General features: G+C 43.1%; 1 protein-coding gene across 3 annotated transcripts; it reads right to left on the bottom strand.

Moving 5' to 3' along the window:
- Positions 1-13,495: 13,495 nt before the first annotated feature.
- SPERT (spermatid associated) lies at positions 13,496-25,765 on the bottom strand. Of its 3 annotated transcripts, none has more exons than XM_025364455.1 (3): positions 25,574-25,765; positions 25,176-25,256; positions 13,496-14,873 (listed from the first exon to the last, which is right to left on the bottom strand). In XM_025364455.1, exons 1-3 carry the CDS (start codon positions 25,646-25,648, stop codon positions 13,683-13,685), a joined length of 1,347 nt encoding a protein of 448 aa, XP_025220240.1. In that variant the 5' UTR covers positions 25,649-25,765; the 3' UTR covers positions 13,496-13,682. The 3 variants fall into 3 exon arrangements, with proteins under 3 accessions (XP_025220240.1, XP_025220242.1, XP_025220241.1); XM_025364457.1 differs by lacking the exons at positions 25,176-25,256; positions 25,574-25,765 and adding exons at positions 24,446-24,526; positions 25,528-25,564; XM_025364456.1 differs by lacking the exon at positions 25,176-25,256.
- Positions 25,766-26,735: the final 970 nt, after the last annotated feature.

Here is a 26,735-nt window from a genome sequence, read left to right as displayed (position 1 = left end):
ATTACAGGCATCAGCCACCGTGTCTGGCCTACATGTGGGACATTTCTACTGTAATGTTTCTGACTCCATAACACATGGAGAAGTAATCGGAAGCTTGCTATTTCATCCTTTTTGCTTATCTTTCCAAAATGAGTCATTTCAATTATAAGACCTCCAAGTCTTTCCACAAGGCCTTGCTGCTCCTCCATGTTCCAGCCCCTGCATCAGTCCTGGTCTTGAACCTGTCTCCCCTCACCTCTGCCTTACCAGTTGGCTCCAGCCACGCTGGCCTCCATGCTGGGCTAGACCCACCCCAGGACCTCTGAATGTGCCATCCTCGTGCCTGGAAAAGCCTCCTCCATTCCTCACATGGCAGCTCCTTCTCTTCATTCAGATCTCAGATGTTCACAGGGGCCTTTCGGCTCCTGGTCTCCTGTCACGCACATAAGGACTTTGGTCATTGTCATTTCCATCCTCACAGAAAATAAACTTTAAAACTTAAAATCAACAATTCTTCTTAGATCCATCACAGAATTGAAGTCACAGGACAAACCTCTGCCCCAAAATTATAGAGACAGACAGGTGGACACAGACAATCATAATTTACAGGGACAGAAACCTTCGAGAGAACCAATACCTAAGCAGGAAAATCTGAATTGTAATTGACGAACTGCAAGAGGCTCAGTATAGACAATTCTGAGTGTTAAAAACTTCAGGGGCATCCAGTCAGGCTTTTGTGAGTTTTACCTCCAGGAGTTTTACCTCCATGTTCTCACAAGACAGATGACAGAACAATCCCCCTGTGCTTCCAGCAGGAGGAGGGAAAAGGAACCATTTTGAAATATACCAGAGAATTGCATTCTTCTTAACAAGGTCTGCCCTCGGGAGAAACTATTTTACCAGACCCCAAACTGTTAGGGTTTTATTGGAGCCTAACCTACCTGGGAGAAGGGAAATATCCAACTCTAACCCCTCTAGCCTCCTGTCCCATCTAGAGGGGAGGAGGTAGTACTGAGAAGCACTTGTGAAGGTCACAGCCCAGGGGCACAGGCTCACTGAAGGACTGAGACTAGAGGACTGTAGAACACTTCCCAGTCCCCATACCTTCCCATCATATCAGTAGAATCCTGTTTAGCAGCAGGAGAATACAGCTACGGAACTGCATGTCTGCTGTGGTCTAAATGTTGATGTCCCCCCAAATTCGTATGTTGGAGGCTAATACCAATGTGATTGTATTAAGAGATAGGGCCTTTTGGGAAGTGATCCAGTTACGCTTAGGGAGAAAATGGATGTCCCAGCTCAAACAATACTCATAAACTGTACTCATAAAAGAGATTGAAGGGAGCTGCCTTGCCCCTTCCTCCATGTGTGGAAGCAGCAAGAAGGTACCATCTGTGAAGCAGGGAGCAAACTGTCACCAGATACCAAATCTGCTGACACCTTGAGCTTAGACTTCCCAGCCTCCAGAACTGTGAGCGATACATTTCTGGTGTTTATAAATTATCCAGTCTAAAGTATTTTGTTATAACAGCCTGAACAGACTAAGACAACAGCTCAGACATTAATTAAGAAGAAGCTTCAAAGAGGCCTTTTCTGACAATCCTATCTAAAATTCTGACACACCCTAGCAGTTCATTTCCTCCTACTTTCTCCATAGCATTTAGCACCACCTAAGATCACCTTGCTTATGGGATTATTTATCATTTCTCCCCTACTAGAACGTAAACTTCATGTCTGCCTTATTCCTCAGTGAACCCCAATACCTATAATAAAGCTCTGGAACATAGTAGAATGTTTAGTAAATACTTGATAAATCACTGAATAACTACATACATGCAAGCCCATTCAATATTTGGTAAATTATTGAATAAATAAATGCAAAAGTATATCCCTCATTAGCATGTCTTTCTCATGACATAAATTTTGATCAGTTACTCTTCTTAGTTTTAAATCTTCTTTAAGATAGTACTTTTCATTTTTCTTGTATAGATGTGTGTGTATATATGTATATATGTATAAAATGTGTGTATACATATGTGTGTATATGTACTACGTTTTATTATGTATATGTACTATGTATGTATACATATAATATGTATTATGTGTATATATTCCAACTGTAATCTCTTCATGATGAATAACTTAATATAGCTATGCATATACATATCATCAAAAGTGTTTCCATATTAAAGGATGTCAGCCATGGTCACTGGCAGTCTCTCAGACACACATTGAATGAAGAAAGCAGAACTTTGGTGGCTTAGGTTGATTTAGGGTTGGAATAAGACTGTGGGTTATTTTCGCCCACATAGTCATAATAACATATTATTTGTCATAGTGCCATGTTCAACTTGCTTGATATAAGACAGATTTTGCCTCTACATTATAGTATGCCAGTTCTTGGATACTGACATTATGGAGAATCACTAGCTAGTTGAAATGTCAGAAAGTCCCTGGAGCCCCTGAAATCAGACAAATGAATGAGGTTTCAATGATCACATCTTCCGTTTCTAACACTGTGTAATGGTTAAATTTTAATGTGTCAACTTGACTGGGCCATGGGATGTGCAGATTGCTGGTAAAGCATTATTTCTGGGCGCATCTGTAGGCATTATGTCTGGGCGTAAAGGCGTTTCTGTAAGAAACTAGCATTTGAGTAAAGATCATCCTCACTAATGGGAGTTGGCATTATCTAATCCATTGAGGGCCTGAATAAAACAAAAAGATGGAAAAATAGAAGAAGGGTGAATTTGCTTCTGTTTGACCTGGGACATCCATTTTCTCCCGCCCCTCCCCACTCCCCAGCTGGCTCTCAGGCCTTTGGAATAAACTGAGTTATATCGCTGGCTTTCCTGGTGTCAGACAGCAGATGATGGGACTTCCTGGCTCTGAATAGCCCTAATACACACTGTAAGGATCTCCTGTACCTAGCAGATGGTATACAGTCATGCTCTTGGATCATACCTTCCTGTAGTATATCACACACATCAAGTCAAAGCTAATTCCTCCCTACCAAGAAAGCCCCTTTATCACAAAATGCACTATTGGAACTTCTCTGTCCTCCTTCTTACTCAAATGCTCAAAGCATCACTGCCTCCCTCCCCAGCCATTGTCCCACCAAAGATAATCAGTGAAGTAAAGAGGACACTGTGACCTAACCCTGGTGTCCTTCCTACTCAAGAAGCCTATGGAAGACATCTCTGAAGACTTCTGAACAGAGAGCCCTGGGTGAAAGCTTCACAGCTATTGAGCTCCAACAAATCGGGTTTCTAAAAGGAGCACATCCTCCAACCTCAAGTGTGTGTGTGTGTGTGTGTGTGTGTGTGTGTGTATGCGCACGCATGCGCTTACATGCACTCAATATCAAGATGTGAGAATTTTACACATATTTGGTCTTTACAACTGACAGCGTCTTTCTCTAATATTGACTCTGTACTGGTCTGTTCATACACATATAATCTTGGAAATGGTTATTTTTCACCAACCGATAATCTACAAATTCTGGCAACCAAAATACACTCTCAGAGCAATTGAGGTGGCAATGGAAGTTACTGCGCATCCCGGTGTCAGATCATTTCCTTTCTAACACGGCAACTTTCACTTCTCTGTCTCTCTCTGCTTGAAATGACGTTTTTCTCATCAGCTGCTGTTAAAGACAATAAAGACTGCTGAGAGTTAGAACAACTATATCTGTTCTTGATGATATTGACTTCCAATATTTTGGACCTAAAGCCTCATCATCCAGGACTGGTACACAATTTAAATCAGACCCCATTAGCAAAGGGCATGGAAGCATTGGGTTTTTAGCATCATAACTGTCCTCAATGTTTTTCCTGGAGTTTCTTATTTACTGACCACCTACTACATGCCAGGTACTGTGCTGGGCAAAGGAATTTCTAGGTGATTAACTTTGTCCCCAAGGAACCGTCAGGCTGGAAGAAGGGACAAATATATAAACAAACTACTTCTTGGTAATATGGTGAATGATCAGTTAGAAGAACCCCTATGATTGGTATGGGAAGTAGAGGGGGGTGGCAAAGCAAAAAAGGGCCCTTCGCCTAACTTTGCATTTCCAGGAAAGCTCATTGAAACAGATCATTGTTGAACTGAGCCTTGAAGGGATAAGAATTGTAAGATACAAAAGTGTTCCAGATACAGAGAACTCTAAGGGCAAAGAATGATTTCCAGGGGTCTAAAGGTGATTCCATATTACTACCTACAAGGTAGGGAGGAGCAGAAGATAGAGCTGGTGAGAGGAGAGTGGTCTGAGCAGCTTGGGTTTTATTTTATAAGCCTTGTTTTTACATCATAGTACATGTAGTAAATTTATCTGTGTGGAATATGGGGGTAAATCAATAAGGCTGCTCACAGCTTGGCCACCCTTGGAGCTAAAGGGATCAATATTCCTGCACATCTATAATCCAGCCCAGCACACTAGTGGGCAAGGTCTGCTAAAAGAAATAAAGAGCCACTAAAAGCTTGAAAGGAGGCTTATAACATAGTGTCACAGTATATTTTAAATTGCTCATCACTCCGGCTGCAGTGTGGAAAATGGATTTACTTAAGATTTAACCACAATTGTTTAGGCACTGAAGAGGCCTGAACTGGGCCAGCAGTCAGACAGAGAAAGGAACAAGTTCAAGAAACAATGAGCAGGTAAAGTTGGCCAAACTTGGTAATTTAAAACCTGCAGGAAATAAGAAAACAGAGTCCAGGGCAGCTCTCTGCTTTCTGGGCTAGGTATTGAATTAATGTATAAATTTAGAAATCCATTTTGTTCAAAAGATTGAGATCTTTCCTCATTTATCACACCACACATACTGAACTAGAGAGCGGTTTATTTGTTGTTATTGTTATTGTATTGTTTTGTTTTGTTTTTAAAGGCTTCCTGCTTCTGACAAGCAAAGAAAACACTGAAGCCTTCTGGTATCTTCTCTTGTCTCCCAAAGTCCTATTTGAATACTAGAGCCAACATTCTTAAAGAGAAACAATGAAAGAAAGAAGGGACTGAGAAAGGGAGGAAAATCAATCAATTTGGTCTCCTGTGTGACAGCCTGATATTAAAGTCTCCTTCATTTGGGGCCACCCTGTCATCCGTTGGATGCTCGAGCACTGCAAGGAGCCTTTCTCAGCATAAGTAGCTCTTTTGCCCCTTTTCTTTCCAAGGCATCAGATCCCAAGATAATGGTGTGGATCTCAATTCTTTCAAATGACCTTAAAATAAACAAAGCCTCACCACTTGAGCAATATTAGTTATATCACCCCGTAGCTCTAGGGAGCAGCTTTCTGAATAGTTCTAAATCAATGTAGCTTTCGATACCCCAGTGGGTATCATCAGTATTTCCTGAGAGATGCAGAAAAGGTTCAGAAAACCATCTTGGCACATCTACAGTGAGCACATCAGGGCCTGGCTCTTTTATGTTCCTGTCACCTGATCTCAAATATCACTAGCCAATTCTGGATGCCCCTAGAACTGCACAAAAATTCTTCTTCTAAAAAATAAACTTAAGAGGCATCACAACAAATGCAATGCATGGAACTTGTTTGGATCAGACAGTCGCTGGGAGAAATTTTATTCTGCTCTGGGTATTAGATGCTATTCAGGACCGTCAGTTAATTTGGACAGGTGTGATGATAACATGGTGATTATATAAAAAATCAAAACAAAATGCCTGTCAGTGGTACATACTGAAACATTTATAGGTGATATATAGAATTTGCTTTTTTTTAAAAAAAAAAAACTTGACTGAAAAAAAAAAGGTTGGGGAAATAAACAAAGATTAGCCATCAGTTGACCTGTGGAAGCTGCATCATGAAGGTGTAGGGGTTCATTTTACTATTAGGTTGCTGCAAACGTAATTGCGAGTTTTGCCATTGAAAGTAATGGCAAAAATCACAATTTTTGTACCAACCTTATCTACTTATCTAACATATATACACCTATGTGTTCATGAGCGATTTCCATCATAAAGCTTTGTTCTACTTCTACTTCATCTATTGCCTTCACCTGTTAGATAAGCATTCTCAGCATCCTGTTAAGCCAATATGCATTTTAGGAATGCATTGGAGCTGGGTAAAAGGGAGATTCTTTACCAAATCATTGACCTTGTTGAAGGAAAATAATAATCATAGCTACCATTATTAGTGTTTATTACATTCCAGGGGCTGAGCTAATCATTTTACATACATTAGTTCATTCAACCCTCACAATGAATCTGTGTTTAAGCATGTAAAGAGGAGCCCAGAGACTGACTCCAGACAGTTCTTTCAGGAACCACAAAACATCACTCTATTTTAACAAACTGAAAAATCCTCAAAAGTCTCTGAGGCAATTTTCCATGAATTCCTGTAATTTTATCTATATTCTTAAAGATATACAGAAAAACGTGATTATGATGATAATAACAGCTAATATTGACTGAGTACTTATGGTGTACGAGGCTCTAAGTATTTTCCACGTGTCTCATTTGAGTCTCACAACAATCTAGACGGTAGCATGGTAGATTAAAGGCATTGATGGTCCCAATCAATGACTTCCCTGTCTGTATCCATGTCCTTTCCAGCTCCTTCCATCAATAAGTGGAAGATATTTCACATCCTTTGAATTATGGTAGTATTGTGAGCTGCTTTCACCTATAGAATGTGGTCCGCAGAAGTAACAATGAATCTGTTCCAAGCCTAGGCTTCAAGATGCCTTGCACACGGCTGCTTTCTCCCTTAGACTTTTGCCTCTGCCCTGAGACCTGGCCTGAGGTAATCTGCAGGAGGATGAGAGACCACATGGAGCAGAGCCAAGGGGTCCTAAATGTCAGCCAACTGCCAGAAGCAGAGCCACCTAGGAAACTGCCAGCTGACCACAGGTGCATGAAGGAGCCCAGCCAAGACCTGAACAGCACAGTTGAGCCCAGCCTAATTTGCAAACTACAGAACTGTGAGCAAAAATCAATGGTTATTTCAAACCACCAAGTTTTGAATGGGTTTGTAATGCAATAATAGATACCTGATATAAGAGGGTACTGTTATTTTCTTCATTTGATTGATGAACCAACACAGAAAAGTAAAATGACTCACCCAAAGTGACGTAGTAAGCAGTGGAGCTAAGACCCATCTCCAGAAGCTTGACCCTGAAGTCCTTGCTGCCAGTTCAAGCTTGTTCAGTAGATGATCTCTACTAAAGGTAAGGATGAGGGTAAGAGGTTATTAGTTTTTGACACCCAGCAGCATAATAATGTCCAGGGTGGATTCATTACAATCATTAGCAACTTAAGTATCCCAATCTGTCTTAGGTATGACTGCTGTAACAATATACCATAGACTGGGTGGCTTAAACAACAAACGTTTATTTTCTCACAGTTTTGGAGGCTGGAAAGTCTGAGATTAGCGTGACAGTATGATCGGGTGCTGGTGAAGGCCTTTCTGGTTCGCACACAGCTGCCTTCTATGTCCCCACAAGGCAGGGAGAGAGCGAGAGCAAACACTAATACCATCATGAGGGTCCCTCCCTCATAACCGCATCTAAATCAAATTATCTTCCAAAGGCCTCATCTCCAGATACCATCACATTGGGGGTTAGGGCTTAACGTGAATTTGGGAAGGACAAAATTCAGTCCATGGTACCATCTGTCTTCAGTTCTCCAAGTACATCTCCCTCAAAACTCTGTCTGCCCTTCCCAGGAGGAGGAATCTCTAACCTCTTTGGATGTAACTTCCATGAGACAGGGATGACATTTGGTTAAGTTATGACTTGTGAAGGAGCCCAGTGGGGGTCCTGAGAAGCACTGATATGATAACAATTCAGGAGGTCAGAAGAATATTAAGTAGCATCTACACTTAAGACAGAAACCCATCATAAAGTTTTGTTTTATTCTAAAGGTAACAGAAAGTGAGAAATTTTAAGTAAGAAAATAACATGATTACATTCACACATTTAAGAAAACCAGTATGGTTGCAACATGGAAAATTGGCCAGAAGTAACGCTGGAGACATATCAATTCAGAGTTGAAGCAATCACCCAGAAGACAACAGTGGCTAGACTGGGATTGAGGCCATGGAACTAGAAAGAAATAGATGGGTTCAAGGTCTATATAGGAGATAGGATCAACAGTTATCTAGTGATTGATTAAAGGAGAGGAAAAAGGTGAAAACCATCAAACCATAACCCCACATAAAGTAAATAACAACCAAGAAACTCTTCCATCCCACAGCACCCCTGAGTGACATCTGACCAATTGCTGGAAACAGTTTGGACTTAATGTTCCCACTGAGTGAGGATTTCCAATGAAGAGTTCTGAGTCATCCTATCTGCAAAGAATAAAGGCAAGCTTAGAAAGAAAATGTCATAAATTAGCCACTTGTCCTAACAACATTAAAAATAATCTGTCACCTGCTTCTAAGTTTGTTCTCAGTTACAAAGACCATTGTTTGAGTGAACAAAGAGGGTAACGAATCTGGAAAGAACTGTTTACCCGGAGAAACTGATAAGAGCTCAAATTGGAGAAGACCAGCATGTGAATGAGGAAGGAGGTGGGCAACTCCAAGCACAAGCATTCTGTCTGCTGCAAAAGGACTGGGAGACCAACTCAGTCTCAATATTATGAATGGAAAGAAAGCTGATTCCCAGCAGCTGTTCTTGGAATACCCAGAATATTCTGAAAATGACATGGCTCCCCAGTAAAAGATGTTTGCCACGATGAATCAGAAATTCAATATGGAGGACAATACGCTGACAGAGACTAAGAAGGATTTAGGAGTCTCGACTTCCTCCATCAGATACATTGTGTCAGTTTACCCTCCTTTCAGCTGCTTCCTGCTCTGCCCAGCTTAACACTGGATTCCAGCAAGCATTGACAACAGCAGATTGAGGTCACCCTATTTTATGGAAATTCCTCAGAAAGGGAAGAGTTCAAGAATGGAATCTGAGGCATACAAAAACCAACAGCATTTCCTTCAGAGTTGTTTTGATTCTGTTTCCTATTGTTGGCACTCTCTGCTAAGCTCTGGATGACCATCCTTGCATAGATGATTTCCCTGTTGAAATTTCCTCCCCAAACTAATTCTGGAGATTCCATTAACTAGTGTTAACAGAAAAACCACACTCTGTAAAATATTTAAAGAGGTTTATTCTGAACCAATATAAGTGACTACAGCCAGGGAACAGTCTCAAGAGATCCTGGGAAAGTATGCCCAAGGCAGTCGGGTTACAATTTGGGTTTTATTCATTTTAGGGAGACAGAAATTATAGGTAAGATCATAAATCAATACATGGAAGGTATACATCCCATATATACCTGGTGGGGGTGTGTGGCATGAAAGGTGGGATGGGAGGGATGCTTACAGGTCACAAGTGGATTCAAAGATTTTGTGATTGGCAACTGGTTGAAAAATTTATGCTTTGTCTAAAGATTCAAAATCAGTAGAAAGAAATGCTTGTGTTAAAGAGGGATTGTGAAGACCAAGGTTTTTATTATGTAGGTGAAGCTTCCAGTAGCAGACTTCAGCAAGAATAGATATTAAATGTCTCTTTTCAGACCTTAAAGGTGTCAGGTTATCATTTAATCTCTCCTAGATCTGGGAAAGACCTAGAAAGGGAAGGCCTAGTTGCATTAATGAAAATTCTCTGTAGATGCAAATTCTGCCTCCTCCCCTCAAGAGACAGTTTTTCAGGGCCATTTCAAAATATGTCAAAGAAATATATTTTGGGGTAAAATATTTTTATTTCTTCTGGGGTCTGCTGTCATATGATGCTATGCCAGAAGGTTGGAATTTGGTATCTTACTGCCACAGAGTCTGTTTTTTCAGTCTGTTGATCTCTATTTCAATGTTAATGCTGCTCAGTTCTGCCTAAACTCCAAAAGGGGGCAGTATTATGAGGCACATGCGACCTCCCTTCCCATTGTGGCTGCAAATTCAGTTTTTCAGGTTCCTCTCAGGTCTCCTTGGCTAAGAAAGGGAGGCCTATTCAGTTGGCTGGGGGGCTTAGGATTTTATTTTTGTTGTTGAATGTTCCTCTTTATTTGACCTGATCCACAACTTACAGAACCAGATAGACCTATCGACAGGTTTCAGCCAACTCAGCAGGAGGGTTTACTCCAGCAATCAAGAAAGCCAGCCAAGTTAAGGGCTGAATGGAAGAAGATAGGAAAAGTTGAATGTTTAGAATGAAGCCAAGACCTGCCCTGCAAGAGGAAACAACTCTGGTTCCTAGAGAAGGACTTAAGGTTAGACCAGGAGTTAGACAAAGAAAAAGTTGAGAAAGGAATCTAGATGCTTAAAGGACACTCTCCTTGAAGAACGAAATTTCATTCCGTTCCACAAGAGGTTAGATCCTGCTAGACTGTTAACTAATCTATGACAGATTGCATTACACAATGAAACATTGTTTTGAAGTAAATATCCCCTACTCCATAAAAATTATATTTTATGGCTCATCTTGCTAATTTTCCACCCATTTAGATTATGCCTGACAGAGAAAGTTGACATTGTTAAATAGTATGTTCTCTGAGTTCTGTCAGCTTGTGAGAAAACATCAGACTCTTGTTATATACATTAATCCAAGTTAAATATTTGTAACACAAACATGGGGAGTGTGCCTTTTGTCTTGTCACTGTCTGGAATCACAGAAATCAATTTGGTTTCATTAAAAAAAAAAAAAAAAAAAAAAAGAACCCTATACTCCAGGGTTATTATACTGACTTAAACAAAGTGTGGTACATCATGATGCCCTGAATGATGAATTTACCAAATATAGGAGGGCAAAAAATAGCAAAGGGCCAGAGGCCTATCAACAGCAACTTCCCATTTTTCAGATTTTGGTGGCAAGAGGGGATAAATGATTTAGCCTTTGTGTAGACATCAGTTACCTTCCCTGTATGAAAATTAGGTGTGTAGTCAGTGAGAAGAAATACTCCTGTCATTTTGTTCTCCCTTCTTTGGAATTTCTGATGCTATTTTGAGTAAGACTTGACGAGTTCCTAAATCTGAGAAACAGACACCAAAACAATTTTTTTTTTAGCCTCTGTCACCTAGGCTGGAGTGCAGTGCTGTGATCTCAGCTCACCACAGCCTCAACCTCCTTGGCTCAAGAGATCCTCCCACCTCTGCCTCCCGAGTAGCTGAGACTACAGGCACATACCACTGTGCCCAGCCAATTTTTGTATTTTTTTGTAGAGACAGGGTTTCACCATGTTGCCCAGGCTGGTCTCAAATTCCTGGGATCAAGTAATCCACCCACCTCAGCCTCCCAAAGTGCTGGGATTACAGAGGTGAGTCACCACTCCTGGTCCCAAAGCCACTTTTAAACTTAATTTTCAGAGACCAGGGTTACTTGGCAATCTGATCTCATAGAAGGAATTTGAGATCTGCAGTCATCTGGTATACATTGAAGTCCCTGTTTGGCTCCTATTAGCTGCAATCCCTTGGAGTTCCTGTTTCCATTTCTGTGGAAGAAATGATACTGCCTTCCTTACATGGCTCTGAGGATTACTGGAGGTCATATCAAGTGAAAAGTGGGGTGCAAAGAGTTCTGTGGGTGTGGGTGACCGCTTTTGGCTTGTTCAAGTCTCAGAAATTTAGCCAGCATGAACAATGGATGAGGAGTGATGATATTCCAGTCTCAAACTCTTGTCTGTCTCAATATAAAGATCAGTTTTCCCATCAGCAAAATGGGTAAACTTTCCTTAACATGTGACTACTCATTTATCTTCATTATTAGTGAATGGAGCATTACATTGAGAATCAGAAGGCTTAACTGTCCTATACAGTGATTCCTAAACTTTGCTACATATTGGAATCACCTGGGGAGCTTTTAAATGCCCTGCTGCCCTGTCACAGCCAATATCAATTAAATCATAATGTCTAAGGTGGGGTCCGGGTGTATTTGTCAAAGACCCTCAGGTGATTCCACTACACAGCAAAGTTTGGGAACCACTGCCCAAGTCCCTTTTATAGTCACCTAAGGATACCTTTCAATTTCTTGGCTTTAAAGTATGTCCAACTTTGAAATGGACACTGAAGCCCAGGACAACAAATCTTGAATCTCTGCACCTGCTCCCCAGTAAACCTGACAGCCAACCACCCTCCTCTCTTGCAGCCAACTGGTAAGTGTGAAACATGAGTAAGTAGAGGGAATCCAGGGTTAGGGAAGTGAGCCTGGGGTTGGGGAGAGCACAGGGCACTCATTCCCAAACTGGGTGAATAACAGAGAAAACACAGAAAAAGATTTCAAGATCACATAAAATTGGGTAATTATGGGTTCACCCAGGATAAGCAGATTACTTCACTGTAGGACTTGTTAGGACCTTTAAATCAGAGTACGATTATGAATCTGCCGGAGGGGATTCTAGCAGCATTTCCTCTGTGCAAACCTTTTATTTTCTCAGTGTTTTTCTAGGACTTGTGTTTCAATCAACGTTACTTGGAGAAACATATAGCAGTGTTGAAATTTGTCCCCCAGGGGACATTCAGCAATGTCTGGAGACATACTTGGTTGTCACAGCTGGGAGCCAGGTGGCTATTACTGGCATCTAGTGGGTAGAGGCCAGGGATGCTGGTAAACATTGTGCAATGCACAGGACAGCCCCCATCACAGACTTGTCCAGCCCCAAATAATAATGGCACAATTGAAAAGCCCTGGCTTAGGGTAATTTCTTCCCCCATAGACCTATCCCCACTCCTATAGCCTCAGAAATTGGAGATGATGAGGGAGCAAGGAGGATAGGAGAAAGAGAAGAGGAGGAAGAAAAAATTAAGGAAAAAAAGGAAGAACTGAAAGAGAAAAACAGAGACAATAATAAAGGCAGAGGTAAAGAAGAGACCAGGGGGAAAAAGGAGAGAAGAAGTCAGATTCATAATTGTCTTGAGAGCAACCAAGATTTTCTTCAGTAGATGAAAGGATAAACTGTGATCTATCCAGACAATGGAATTTTATTCAGTGCTAAAAAGAAATGAGCTGTCTATGAATCTATGAAAAGACACGGAGGAAACTTAAATGCATATCCAAGAGAAAGAAGCCAACCTGAAAACGCTCCACACTTGGCGATTCCAACTATATGATATTCTGGAAAAAGCAAAACTATGAAGACTGTAAAAAAGATCAATGGTGGCCAGAGGTTGGAGGGGGAGGGAGGGATGAATAGGCAGAGCATAGAGGATTTTTAGCGATAAAAATACTCTATATGGTACTACACATACTCTATAATACTCTATATGGTACTACAATGGTGGCTACATGTCACTATACATTTAATCAAACCCACAGAATGTGCAGCACCAGAAGCAAACCTTGATGCAAACTTACAGACTTTGGAATGATTATGATGTGTCCATGTAGGTTCAAAGACTGTCACTAGTGTACCACTCTGGAGGGATGGTGATAATGCGGGAGATTATGCATTTGTGGAGTGGGAGTCTGTGGGAACTCCCTGTACTTTCTGCTCAATTTAGCTGTGAACCCAAAACTGCTCTAAAATATTGTCTATCTTTTAGGAAACAAAGAAACCCAAAGAAAAAGGCAGCATGCTGGTGTCAACTGGCCCCAGCCTCCTCACACCTTTATTAATACTCTGAGTTTAGGAAGGCCACTAACGCTGCTTTTCAATAGGTACGAACTGGTTGGGAAAGGCGAGGACGACAAAGGCAGGCAGGGGATTCTCTTTTGCCCAGTGTTCGGTGTCCCAAACTCGGCGTCCCGGTGCACGGCGGAGGCCTCAGACCCTGCTGGGCTTCTTGGGGTCCTGGCTCCTGCCCGGCATGAAGGCGTAGAGCTCCTCGATGAGCATCTCCATGCGCGCGGTGACCTCGGTCACGGTGTCGATGACCAGCTTCTGCTGCAGCTTCAGCTTGTTGTTCTCCCACAGGGCCTTGTTTTCCTCCTGGAAGCCCCTGTGCTCCGCCCGTAGCACCTGCAGGGTCCTGTTCTCCTCCTGCAGGAGCCGGTTCTCCTTGAGCAGGGCCTGCAGCGCCTGCCTCATCTCTCTCAGCAGCTGCAGGGGCTGGCAGCCGTCAGGCAGGCCCGGGCCCGCCTTGGCCTCCTCCTCCCCGGAGGGCCCGGACATGTTGCTGACCATCTCCCGCAGGGCGCGCAGGGTCTTGGAGTCCTCCTGCGGGGCGGGGGGCCCTCTGGGCTCCTCGAAGTGGGAGGAGAGGCCGGAGCCCTGGTCCTGCAGCAGCCCGGGGCTGCAGGGCTCCTCGTGGGGCGAGGGGGCGGGCTTGCTTTCCTCGGCGGGGGCGGCTGCGTCCTCTGTCTGGGTCCAGTAGGCCTGTTTCTGCTCCAGCAGCTGCTGCAGCGCGCGGTTCTCCTCCCGGAGTAGCTGCAGGGTGCTGTCCTCCTTGCCGCGGGGCACCTGCAGGGCGACGTGGTCCTTCTTCACCACCTCCAGGGACGCGCTGTCCTTTTGCGGCAGCGGTGAGGGGGGCCGGCTCTCCTCCCGGCCCAGCGAGGCCTTGTGCTCCTCCCAGAAGACCTGCAGGATTTTGTTCTCCTTGCGGAGCATCCTGTTCTCCTCGCGCAGGGCCTTGTTCTCCTCCCGCAGAGACTTGTTCTCCTCCTGCAGCACGAACTCCTTGGCCAGCCTCTTGTGGTGCAGCTTGTGGTGGAAGGAGGCGGATGGGGAGAAGTAGGGAGACTGCAGGCGGCAGTTCTCATTCACCCAGCGCCCGTCCTGGAACACGAACATCTCGTCGCTGAGCTGCACCCGCGGCGGGTTGTAGTCCAGCTCCAGGTCGGCCTGAGACATGGGGCGCTCCATGGGGTCTAAGGGCACGGAGGAGAAGCGGTTCAGCGGGTAGGAGTGCTGGCTCGCCATCCTGCGGCTCAGCCGGGGCAGGGCGGCCTGCTGCGCGCAGCGAGGGATGCTGTGCAAGTTGTGGAGCCTCGGGAAGGGCTCGGCTGCGCCCGTCTGCGGGAGAGAATGGGAAAGGCCAGCGTTAACGATGGGACGGACACACTCGGGGCTGGCTGACAAAGTAAGGGGCCAGGACATCCCCGGATAACCCCGTCTGATTGTCTGGCCTGGCCACATTGGGCGTTTTTGCTTCTTGGGGTCCTCACAAGGAAATGTGGCGGATCCTTGTCATTCCAGTGAGCTCCATTCTATTAAGTCATCTCCAACACTGAATTACCAAATATAGAACCATTGCTCCTATGGGCAATAGAGGGCTACATTCCTGGGAGCCTGTGGTCACAATTTTGTCAACCAAACAATATATAACCTAATTTAGTGCTTATTGTTTATTGATTCATTAACATCGAACTCACGTCAGCAGCACTGTTACGCATGCCCAAACAAAACTTCTCTAACACCTGTGTTTTCTCCTGTGTTTTCTCCAGCATAGCCTTCTTGTGATTGGGAATACTAGACAGCACTTGACTTGGAATGGCGCGGAAGCCATTTTTAACAGCAAAATCACCAACAAAATGCACAAGAAGGCAAAAAAAAAAAAAAAAAAAAAGAAAAAAAAAAAGTGGCACTAGATCGACTGCGCAATGGACCCTATTTTCTAGCCTGAGAGCTGAAACAAGAAGGCTCCTTGGCTGGGGACTCAGCCTTACAGAACTCAAATTTTCACCTCTCTGTGCATGTCTGAGAATTGCCATAAAAGTGCTGTAAGTATTGATTTGGTGGATACACATTTTAGCAAGTAGGCGAATTCACAAATATGGAATCCATGAATAATGAGAAACAGTTATATATTATGGAGGTCAAAAGCATTGATTTTAGAGTCAACCAAATATTTTGAGTCTCTGCCTCACTACTTACCAGTTAACAAGAATTTGGGCAAGTTATTTGAGCTTTAATTTCCACAATTTCAAATTGGGATAATTGCATTTACTCCTGGCCTCATAGAGACATTTTTAGGATTAAAAAAGGTAATGTACAAAAGCACTAAGCATGGGCTCTAGCACATTCTGTCACCCTAAAGGAGGAACAAACACTGTTCTCAAGGGCCACTCTCCACAGGTGTGTACTCTCACTTAGCATGAGCAGAGAAGCAGCATGCATCATCCAAACAGCCACCCAAATTGCTGTGTCCGAAATGGAGGTGCCATTGATCAGCCCAGCCTTCTCTCTTGCCCATCTGGGCATATCCTTCACTCTTAGCCACCCTTGAGTCTTTTCTGCTAGCAGCCCCTTAAACATCCACTCCAGCTTCCAACGCAATGCTAGACTCAAAGCAGAGTCTAACTAATAATTTTGGAAGGAAAGAAAAACCATCCCAGACATATCACTGAGCAATGAGCATTCAACATATGGTGATACAGCCAGCCAAGGACCCTGAAGAATTCATGATGGTGGCCACAGACCTCAAGACCACAGCATAAAATGGGGTTCAGATCCACAGAGCTTAACTCCAATGAGTTGGTAGCTTTCACACATCCCAGTACAGAAGAATAACCCCAGTGAGTTTTAAATGCAGATTTCTGAGCCTCCCATTGTGAGTCTGATTCACTCAGACTGGGGTGTGGCCCAGGAATCTGCATTTCTAACCAGCTCCCTCAGGTGATCCTGGCTGCAGGTGGTTAGGACAGTTCTAAGTCAAGTAGAATAAGCAATTTGCTTAGGTGAGGGTTGCACCAGCATTAGAGACTGAAAGGTCACAAGAATTTTCATCCTGATTTTGTCACTGATGGGCACTTTGAAACCAGAGTGCTCTCTAATCCTCTTTGACCCCCAGACTTTTCACGAGTGAAAAAGAGGGAGTTGGGCTCCATGATCTTAAAGGCACCTTGCAACATTGAAAAGCCAATGAAATATACCTGAAAAACGGAAATAATATGTGCCCTGCTTAGTTCACAACACTGTTGTGAGGATTAAATGGGAAAATGCAAAAATATTTTTAAAACCAACAGTGCCAAAGAACCGTAAGATATTGTTATCAGAAAAAGTAGATTCCACTAATGCAAGAATTATAAGATGTATTCAAAAAGAAGTGAGCAAGTGGAGTGCACACTGGAGAAGAGGCGATGATTGCAGCAATGAATTTAAATAGAAAGATCATGATAGCTACTTCCAAATACACCAAAAGTGCTTCATCCAAGTATATCAAAATGTTCTCCAGATATCAATTCCTTATGTCTTAGGTTATTTTCACAACTGCACAGATAGAGAAAATAAAAAACAACTCAGGCTAGCTACATTTTATATATGTGTGTATGCGTATGTAGAGAGAGAAATACAATTTGCATGGTATATAAAGTTGGTTAGAATTCTTTAAAACCTAAAGAGCTAGATAAATAGAAGATGCAGTTCTATGCCATTAACTTCGCAATAAGCACATGTCATTAACTTTGTAAGGATATGCTCAATCTTCCAGATAGCAAGGGTATGCAGGCATTCTGCAATCGGAATCTTATTTAGTTTAAAAAAATTCAGCCTCCATGGTTTTCACATTTGTCAATTGGGGAAGCAGATTGGCTCCTGTAGCTGTCTGTCATCGGAATGCACCTCACGGTGGATAACCTGGACCATTTTCTGGTAGGTTTAAGGTCCTGAGATCCAGGATTTCTGGGAAGATTAGTCAAAGCCAATAAGGTATGAATGGTTTTTTTGTTGTTGTTGTTTTGAGACGGAGTCTTGCTCTGTTGCCAGGCTAGAGTGCAGTGGCACGATCTCGGCTCACTGTAACCTCTGCCTCCTGGGTTCAAGCAATTATCCTGCCTCAGCCTCCGGAGTAGCTGGGACTACAGTCGCACAACACCATGCCTGGCTAATTTTTTGTATTTTAGTAGAGACGGGATTTCACTATGTTGGCCAGGATGGTCTTGATCTCTTGACCTTGTGATCTGCCCGCCTCTGCCTCCCAAAGTGCTGGGATTATAGGCGTGAGCCATGGCGCCCGGCAGGAGTGACTCTTAAGAGGTCCTCTCCATCCCTGTACTAGAACCAATGCTTTATCTCAGCAGGATTCGACTCCAGAAGCTATCAACATGGAGAAATGTGGTTTTAGTCAACATGTGCATCCCAGTCCTGAGAAGGAAAGGGAAGAAGGAAACAAACATTGAGCCTCAATTTCATGCTAGGCCCTGAGCTGAGCATTCTACCTACTAAATTCATTTATCCTCACTACACTGACATGTAAGATGTTATTACTATTCTTATTTTACGGATGGAGAAGCTGAAACCCAGAGAAGTTAAATAACCAGCACTAGCTCCTTCACTAAGACACAAACCCACTTTTGGCTCCCTGACCTTCTATGTGTGAAGTACACACATGGGAAACCACCATGGATTTATCAAAAGACTTACAGTACTTTGGGGATCATTATATCTTTTCCTTCACTTTATATGATGGAAAAGTTCAAACATACACAAAAAGAGAGAGAATAGTCTAATAAATGTCCATGTACCCATCACTCAGCTTCACTAAGTATCAAATCAAGGCCACACTTGTTTCTCCGGGCCTCAACCTGATTCCACAACCACTCCCCTACCACTAGGTTCCCTTAAAGCAAAGTGACATTGTGTCATTTTATCCACAAATACATAAATATGTGTCTCTTTAACAGAATCACAATACCATTATCATCCCTTTAAAATTTAACAATTCTCCCTCAATATCTGCGAATGCTGAATCCATGTTCAAATCTCCCCAATTCTCATTTCTCTTTAACAATCATGTTTTTTCAGCCAGAGAGGCAATCTTCTTGATCCAACTAAGGGTCCAAAGAAGAATCATGGATGCTTTCTACCTGCCCATGTTTGGCCATGATGGCTTTTAACTCATGGCATTCAGCTGCCTGTGTTCTACATCCACCTTCCAAACTGGGTATCCAAGGAACATTCTGCCACCCCTCAACAGAAATACACTAAATAAAACATTAACGTGGTGGATCCCTAGCCACAGACACCCTGGGTGTTTGGGCCCTGGTCCTTATTTACACATTCAGGTGACCTTGCTCATATCCACTCACTTTCTGACCTTAGTTTCCACTTCTGTAAAATGAAGGGTAAGAGTCATTATGTCTAAGTGTTCTCTTGGCCTATCTCTGGTCCAGGGGATTTGCATTTGTAAATTGGCACCACTATGACCCTAGCAGCCCTCTTTTACCAACCTAGTTGGCATCCCGTCCTCTCCCCTAAATGGCCACCTCTTCCCGAGCAGGCTTTGTGCCCTCTCTTCTTCCATGCCCACAGCACCTAATCCAGGAAATGCTGATGGACTAATAAGTCCCCTTTACTTTCTCAACAGGAAACCAAATTCTTCTCCAACATCTGAGTCCTGTTATCTTTCCTCCTATCTCCAGACAGGACCAAGAAAGTGGTCAAGTACAGTGTTTCCTCATGGCTTAGTTTCTTAGAATATTTAAAATGTTTTCAGTAGTCATATATTTATTTTAATAAGTAATGGGAAAACATACCTATATTAAATATACAGGCATTTTTAGGTATGAGAAGGTTCATGATTGAACTTTGGGAAAACATTGATCCAAAACAAACTTGTTTTTTCCTATGGTATTTCTCTGATTCTGATCAGAGCTACCTGGATTTAATCCTTAAAGGAAAGCTCTTGGCCTTGTGAACATTCTTCACCCTAGTCATGTACCCATTCAAGATGTTATTGCACCAATTTTTCCCCTACATTAGTGTCAGTGAATCAACTAACATTAATTTGGCATCTACGTGTTCCAAGCTCACAGACCCTGCCCTCAGGAAATTTCCAGTTGATTTGAAGAATCAGTGAATAGCACCAATTATTTCTTGGTGCAAATGAGAGAAGTCAAAATGCAGGAAGCATTAATGCAGGCAGTGAGGTGTGGGGAATAGGGGACTAGAAATGATAACATCTGAAGAGAGTTCTGGCTCTGCACTATATGAGTGCATGACCTTTATAGAGTCACTTCATTTCTGTGCCTTAGTTCCTAGAAAATGTGGATGTTGACATGAATCAGGGCCAACCCATATATTTTTGAAATGCCCAACTCTAGAAGGCACTATTCACTGTTAGTTACTGCAGTGCACAACCTGTACACCCCTCTATAACATCATCATCAACATCTGACCTGCTTCTCTCAGAGGGTTCATTGTTCAGAAATAAAAGGAGACTTGGAACATTTTCTTTGTTTATAAAGAGCTGCAGACATGCAAGAAGGACTACTGCTTTTAGAAGAGACATTGCTTAGCATTTCTTTAGAGAAAGATTATATAGAACCAGAAAAAAAATAACACCAAGTGACTATAATGTGTCAGGTTATATGCTAATTGATTTCTGTATTCATATGTAATATCTTACCCAAAAGAACTGGCATGATTCTGCATAAGATTACATAGCTGGTAAAGGAGTGGAACCAGGGTTTAAAATCAGGATATTTGACTCCAAACTCCATGTTTATTCTAGCACTTCACAATGCTCAGACATTTTATTTTGCATGTACTAATATCATTCCTTTGCAATGGCTCTCTTACAACCAGGCCTCTCCTCTCCCCATATGAGTTAAGTTGCAATTATCTAAGCACAGTGACCTATCCCTTGTTTTTGTGACATCCCAAGTCTTGGGAATTAGAAAGCAAATTTCACATTCCTTGGCAATAACTGAATCAACCAAAATACACTGCAAGATTGGGAGGAAATACTAGGTTGAACCATAAGAAACTGTTAACATTTTACCATTTTTGGCCTACAAAAATGGCCATTTCTTTTGCCTTAATATATTTAGTGTATTTGATAAAGCTATGTCCTCATTTCCATTCATCCTTTAAGACTTTAAAATAGTCCCAGGGCAAAGCTGTTATGGTATGATGTAAAATCTATAAGCATGGAGTTTTCCTCACGTGAATTTCACAAACCCCTAGGTTCATCCATGTACTCCCTTAGAGGAAGCTCCCATCACCCCCTGCACACAAGCATGCTAGTGGTCCATTTCATCATCTTGAATATATAATCCAACGAGGGTAAAGGCCCTAAATTTCCAGTAACTTTGGGCTCAAAAGTCCCTCCTTTGACTGCTCTTGAGTAAGTCACTTTGCCTCTCTGAATGTCACCTCTAAAATAAGCCTAAACATGACCGCTCTGCCTACTTCCTGGGGTTGCAAGAGGACAAGAAAGTGGTAGGCAAGCTGTCATAAAAACTAAACAGATGGGAAGTTCTACTGGTAAGGTTTAAACATACCCAGCCTAAAGTGCTATGCAACATGGAGTATATTTCTTTACAAAAGGGCTACCCAAAAACTGAGCATCTGAGTTCAGCGAACATATGCAGTTCCAGGATTCCAGACCTCCTTGGCCTGTGTTAGAAGCCAGTTCCTTCTCAGTAGGACTCCCTGACCAGTGGTATTACTGGATTGGTTTCATGGGCCAAGCTAACCTACCCTGATATCCTTTAGCCTTTGACAAGAGGTCTTTGCCAATACAAGCCCCAAGAACACCCCAGTAATGTTCTCCTAAGCCTGGGAGGTACCGTCTATGTAGCATGGTGCAACTGACCATGAAAAAGAAAAAAGATTGTTTCTTTCCTGGTCTCTAGGAAATGCCCTCACATAGAGATCCATTAGGTAGGAAAGAAAAAGATTGGCTTCTTCATGGAAGAATGGGATATGAAGCTGATGCAGAAGGGGAATAAGTTGGCAATGGGCTCATCATGCCTTCCCATCGGGTGCTAGAAAGGTGCCAAGAGACTCTGTCCTCTGGGGAAATATGCTCACAGCTGTAACCCAATGATGCATTAGTGCCAGGGATCCAGGAAGGGCCCTGGGCACGAACGTTGCCTTCACAGAAGCCTGAAGTCCCACCTGTGGATTAGAATTCTTTCTTAGCATTAGGTCTGGCACCCTCCCTGGTAAATGTAAGTGGTCCTGGAAGGAAAATGCCTGAAATCTGCCAACAACTGTGTCTTTGTCAGATCATCAACCTGGTGGCAAGTGAAGAACATGGGGGAAGGGGACAATTGAAAGAAGGGAGGCAAAAAGCAAAGGCCAAAGGGCAAAGGGAAAAGGGGAAGTGAAAGGACCAAAATCCCTTACTGGTGCTACAGGACTTGTAGCAATAGGTCTCTCTGGATGGGACCTTCTGAGGTGGAATTACTGGAGTTGTGGTCTCCCATCCAAAGGGTTTGGGGATGGGATTGAACAGCAACTAGCCAAGCTTAGCTGACACACTGCCGCCTCTCTACCTCTGAAAAAATGTGGCTACCACAGCCCAGAAGAGAAGTCCAAACACTGCTGATAGAGTCCAAGCCTGGTGACTGAGTTTCTTAAACAGCAACTTTGCCAACATTACTGAGGGTTACTATCAGAGAATATTCAGCCATCTGAAGTACTTTTAAAGCATGTAAAGTTGAGAGGCCCCAGGATTCTGGAAGGAAAAGCCAAATATGCTACTGATTTTCATATGAGGTGACAAGGCTGAGTCTCATTATCATTATTTTAAATTAATTCACCTCCCCGGTGCCACAGCAAAGTCAGTGGTGGTTTTAATAAATACTAACAGGTAAAAGGATAATTCACAAGGTAAATGTGATCGATGTTGATAGAATTACAACGTTAACAGCAAACAGGATAAAGAAGATGTCATATGTAGTATGTTTGCATACTGTTTAACAGAGACTCTTGTGAAATCTTCCTGGGAACCGTTATTCAAATTGGCGGCGATCTGGCTGCTGTCAGCAGGAATTCACTGCTTCTGAGGAACAAGCCCAAACAAAGGGGAAGGAGAAAAGGCAACTGGGAAGGATGAAGGTGGTACCGGTGTGTGCTATTGGAGCTCAGTCTGACCTGGTGTAGCTCGTTCATTAATGATCTAGGAGTAAACAATGCCTTAATGAAATTCACAGAGCATGCTCATTGGGGAAATGTGAAAGTCTTTGAGAACTGAATCATTACGTGCAAAAGGAACCAGGAGATCAGCTAGCTTGGGCTGGAAATGGCATTGATGGCTTGCAAGTTAATGTGCTGGAGGGAAATAGATCAGAAAACAGAAATATTTAACGTGAGGAAGAAAAACGGGAAATCAATGAGTCCTGAAAAGACCTAAGGGTGATAACAAGTAGTGATCACAGGCATTTGCAATGTAATTGAGAAGCCTAAACGCACAGCAGGACTGGGAGCTGGGAAGCAGAGGCACTTTCTAGAGACAGAGCTGCTGCCACAAGTCCTTTCTGAAACAAATGGAAAGTGGATTCCATCCCAGAATAGAGTAGCTTTTGGCAAATACAAAATAAGAAGCCCAGAGATGAGCGGTTAAGATGCGGGGAGAAGACTCCATCTCCAAAGAGCAAAAGAAGAACCACAGAGCTAAGATGCAGCGTGGCCCAGCTTAGTGGCATGTGCCCTGGTATAGCGGAGAACATGGGCACTGATTGGAGTTCAAGCCCCTTCCTCCATCTCTGCCATTACTAGTGGGGTTCCTGGGGTTGCCAGTTCCTGTACCTGTAAAATCTCTACCTCACACTTACTTGGCACCGTGCTCAACACATGATCGCACTAACATTCAGTCGATATTTCTTCCTCTCCTTGCTTCCCAGATCAACCCTGTCCCCTAAGCCATGCACCATCTCATCTAGGGAGGCCGAGTGAGCACATTGGTCCCTCTCGCAGCCCTGGTGGTATTTTGGTTCAGATCATCTACTTGTAGACACCCACACCCGTCCCCAGAGTGCCAGTCTTGAGCATCCTGACAGGTGTCCAAAACCTGGTGCATGGCTTGTGCCCTCTTGGCAGGTGTATACACCTTCCCGTGAGAGGTACACGTGCCCAGACAGGAGATATCCTCTCATTCTTCACCCACTCTGCCCCCACAGGACCCCAGCAGCAGCACCAGGTCCTCCAGAACAGTAATCAGGCAGCCCCAAGACAAGCTTGAGCTGTCTTAAACCACATTCTCTTCTCCTTGATTGCTGGGCTGTTTCTGGGAGCTGGGGAGGGAAAGTTATGGTAGGTGTTGATGGAAACATCATTCCAATTTCTCTATCACATGACCACTACTCTTTCAAATCCTATCCCCTCCTTCACACCCACCTCTAGGTTGGCATCCTCTGCCTGACCAAGTTTCTTAAACACCAACTTTGCCAACATTACTGAGGGTTACTATCAGAGAACATTCAGCCATCTGAGGTACTTTCAAAGCATGTAAAGTTGAGAAGCCCCAGGATTCTGGAAGAAAATATTGGTTTATATGGGCCATGAGGCAACACAGCAGTAACACCCACTCTTGGGGAAGCAGTGGCCAACACAACTCCCTGCGTATTTCAGGTGGAAAGAATCAGGCCCAAAAAGATTCCTACAGCTTGTTATCCTGTCGAATGATCAGGGGGAAGTTATCTTATATTCTAGCTAAGATTCAAGTCATAGAAAAGTGACTGTTCATTACAAAGTTATAAAGATAATGTGAAAATAAACATCCAGGATGTTTTCTTCTTCCATATGTTTGCCTCCCACTGAACATACTTGCCTAGATTGTTACAATTATATATCTGGAATGCTCACCAGTGGTCAATCTTCCTCCTACACATCCCTGGACAGAGCTCTCAGATAGTTACCTCTGCTTTGGATTCCTCCATCCTACATTTCAACCCCTCTGGTTGCATGGCCCTGGTCTTCCAGTGAGGCCTTAGGTGACTCTGGAGAAAGCAAAGCCACCCCTTTGTGACATAGCATCAGTAGACACAATTCAATCAAGAAGACTCCACTAAGGAAAGAGCTGATTTCAGGCAGGAGGAGACCTGAGAATCTCTAGCCTGTGAGGACTTCACCAATTCATTGACCGCAAAAGCATCTATGCCCATGGCCCCTACATCTGTCTTTGGTGCATAGCAGGGCTTAATTCTCTTGACAGCTCCAAATAACTCTGTACCCCTTTGCCCATGAATGAGGTTTTCTTCTCATGGATTCATTCTTATGCATTTGATTCCAAGTCCCAGTTCTAATTCTCCTCTAGAAATCCAAAGTGAATGCACAACACTAAGCACCAAAAGGTCTCGTTTTGAGAAGGGGGGTTACTTCAGAGTATCATAGAAACTTGGAATGTTAGGACTGGAAGTTCTTACCAAATCATCTGACCCAGCCACCTCATTCGTGGGAAAAAGAACCCAAGGCCCACAGGGGCTATGTGGCCTTCCCCAGCACGCTGCCTGCTGGCAGCCAACCCAAACTAGAACCTGAAGCCCTATCTCTGCTTATTCTACAACATCTTGCTAGAGTTTTGAAGGAGGAGGTGGGGGGTTATTCTGGCTAACACCAACAGGTTACATCCTCTGTGATTATCCCTACCTGAGGTAGAACCACATTGATTGGAATTTCTAGGCTTTCAGATCTGGTATCTCTTTTTCTTGTAAAATTTGGCCTTGAGTGCTGTGGAAAAGAGAAAAGAAGAAGATTGCTGCTTCCCAACTCATCCTCTGGGCCTCAATTGCTCACCTAAAAACAATTGCTCACCTAAAAAACATAGAACTTTCTACTCATTTATTTCCCTCTTGTCAGTTATGTACAATTATGAAAGTCTGGAAGAATGTGTAGACGATATTTGGCAAGACGGTTTATCAATCTCTGAACAGATATTAAGCTAGATATTATAGTTGATGTAAAAGACTTTTGAAAGTCTTTGACGCGGAGATAACTGTACCTGCTTGCCTAAGATGATTATTTCTATCTCAAGTAAAAAGCCATACCAATGTGAGTTGCCAGGTATAGGTCCTATGCAGAAGTTGGTCACCAAAACACTCAGAACATTCCAGAGGTGACATCACAAAACAATAGGGTGTTTTTCAGGGCTCATGGTTTCTGTCTGAGCATCACAGGTGGGAATGAGGCATCTGACAGGCAGGAAGAGCCTGTGGGGGCTGTGACTACTTGGCTGGTCAGGGTCAGTGTGACATACAATAGCTCAAACATTAGCCCCTGTTGGGTCATCCCAGCTGCCATTTGTATTCTCACTGCCAGGCTAAGTTGAGACCCCTAGTTTCTCTCCAGAAGTGGCATCTTCTTGGAGTTCGGTCACTCAAGAAGAAGGAAACACAAACTGAACTCTTCCCACACCAAGCGAGAAAGTGTAGTCTGAGGTGTTTTCTGACACTACTCAATTCCTTAATTCTCTGACATCAACTGTGTGCCCTACAATTCCATTTCATTCTGATGCTATCTACCTGGAGTTAGTGTGATAGAGCTGAAGGGGCTCACTGCCCAATGCAATAGAAGCCAATACTAAAACACTACGTTCTTTAAAAAAGAAAAACTTGTATATTCAAAGTCAACTCCCAAGGAGACAAGAGTCAGACTCAAACCGGTCTCTCGGTGCTGACATTAAGGCAGTATCTTTATTAGAAAAGTTTCCGGGGGTAGATTCCGAGATGAGTAGGTGATTGGTAGATGGAAATGGGAGATCTGGAAAGTCCCAAAGAGTAAGAAATCAGTAACTAACAGAAATTTTTGAGTTTCGGGATAGCAGATAAGAAAAGAAATTTAAGCTGCTGAAACTCCCTCCACTTGTGAGATCTGGAAAAACCTGGCGGAAATTGGTTGGAACCAAAATGGCTGACTGGAGCTTGCTGATGTTGTAGCCTGAATTTCCACCACATGTTTTGTACTAATTCCCCCTGAATTTGCACATGCAACTCAGGAGTTAACATGAAGAAATAACTGTGCATGCCCAAGGACTTTCCAGACCTCCCTTTTCCTTGTACCAATCACCTGCTAATCTCAGAATCCACTCCCTGAACCTTTTCTAATAAAAATACTGCTTTAATGCCAGCACAGAGAGACAAATTTGAGCTTGACTCCTGCCTCCTTCAGAGGTGACTTTTAATATAAAGCTTTTCTTTTTTTCAAAAACTT

This window comes from Theropithecus gelada, chromosome 17 (genome assembly GCF_003255815.1).
Source record: "Theropithecus gelada isolate Dixy chromosome 17, Tgel_1.0, whole genome shotgun sequence".
NCBI classification, from domain to species: Eukaryota; Metazoa; Chordata; class Mammalia; order Primates; family Cercopithecidae; genus Theropithecus; species Theropithecus gelada.
Note: the sequence above shows the minus strand (reverse complement) of the source record. Positions and strands in the feature narration are given on the sequence as shown.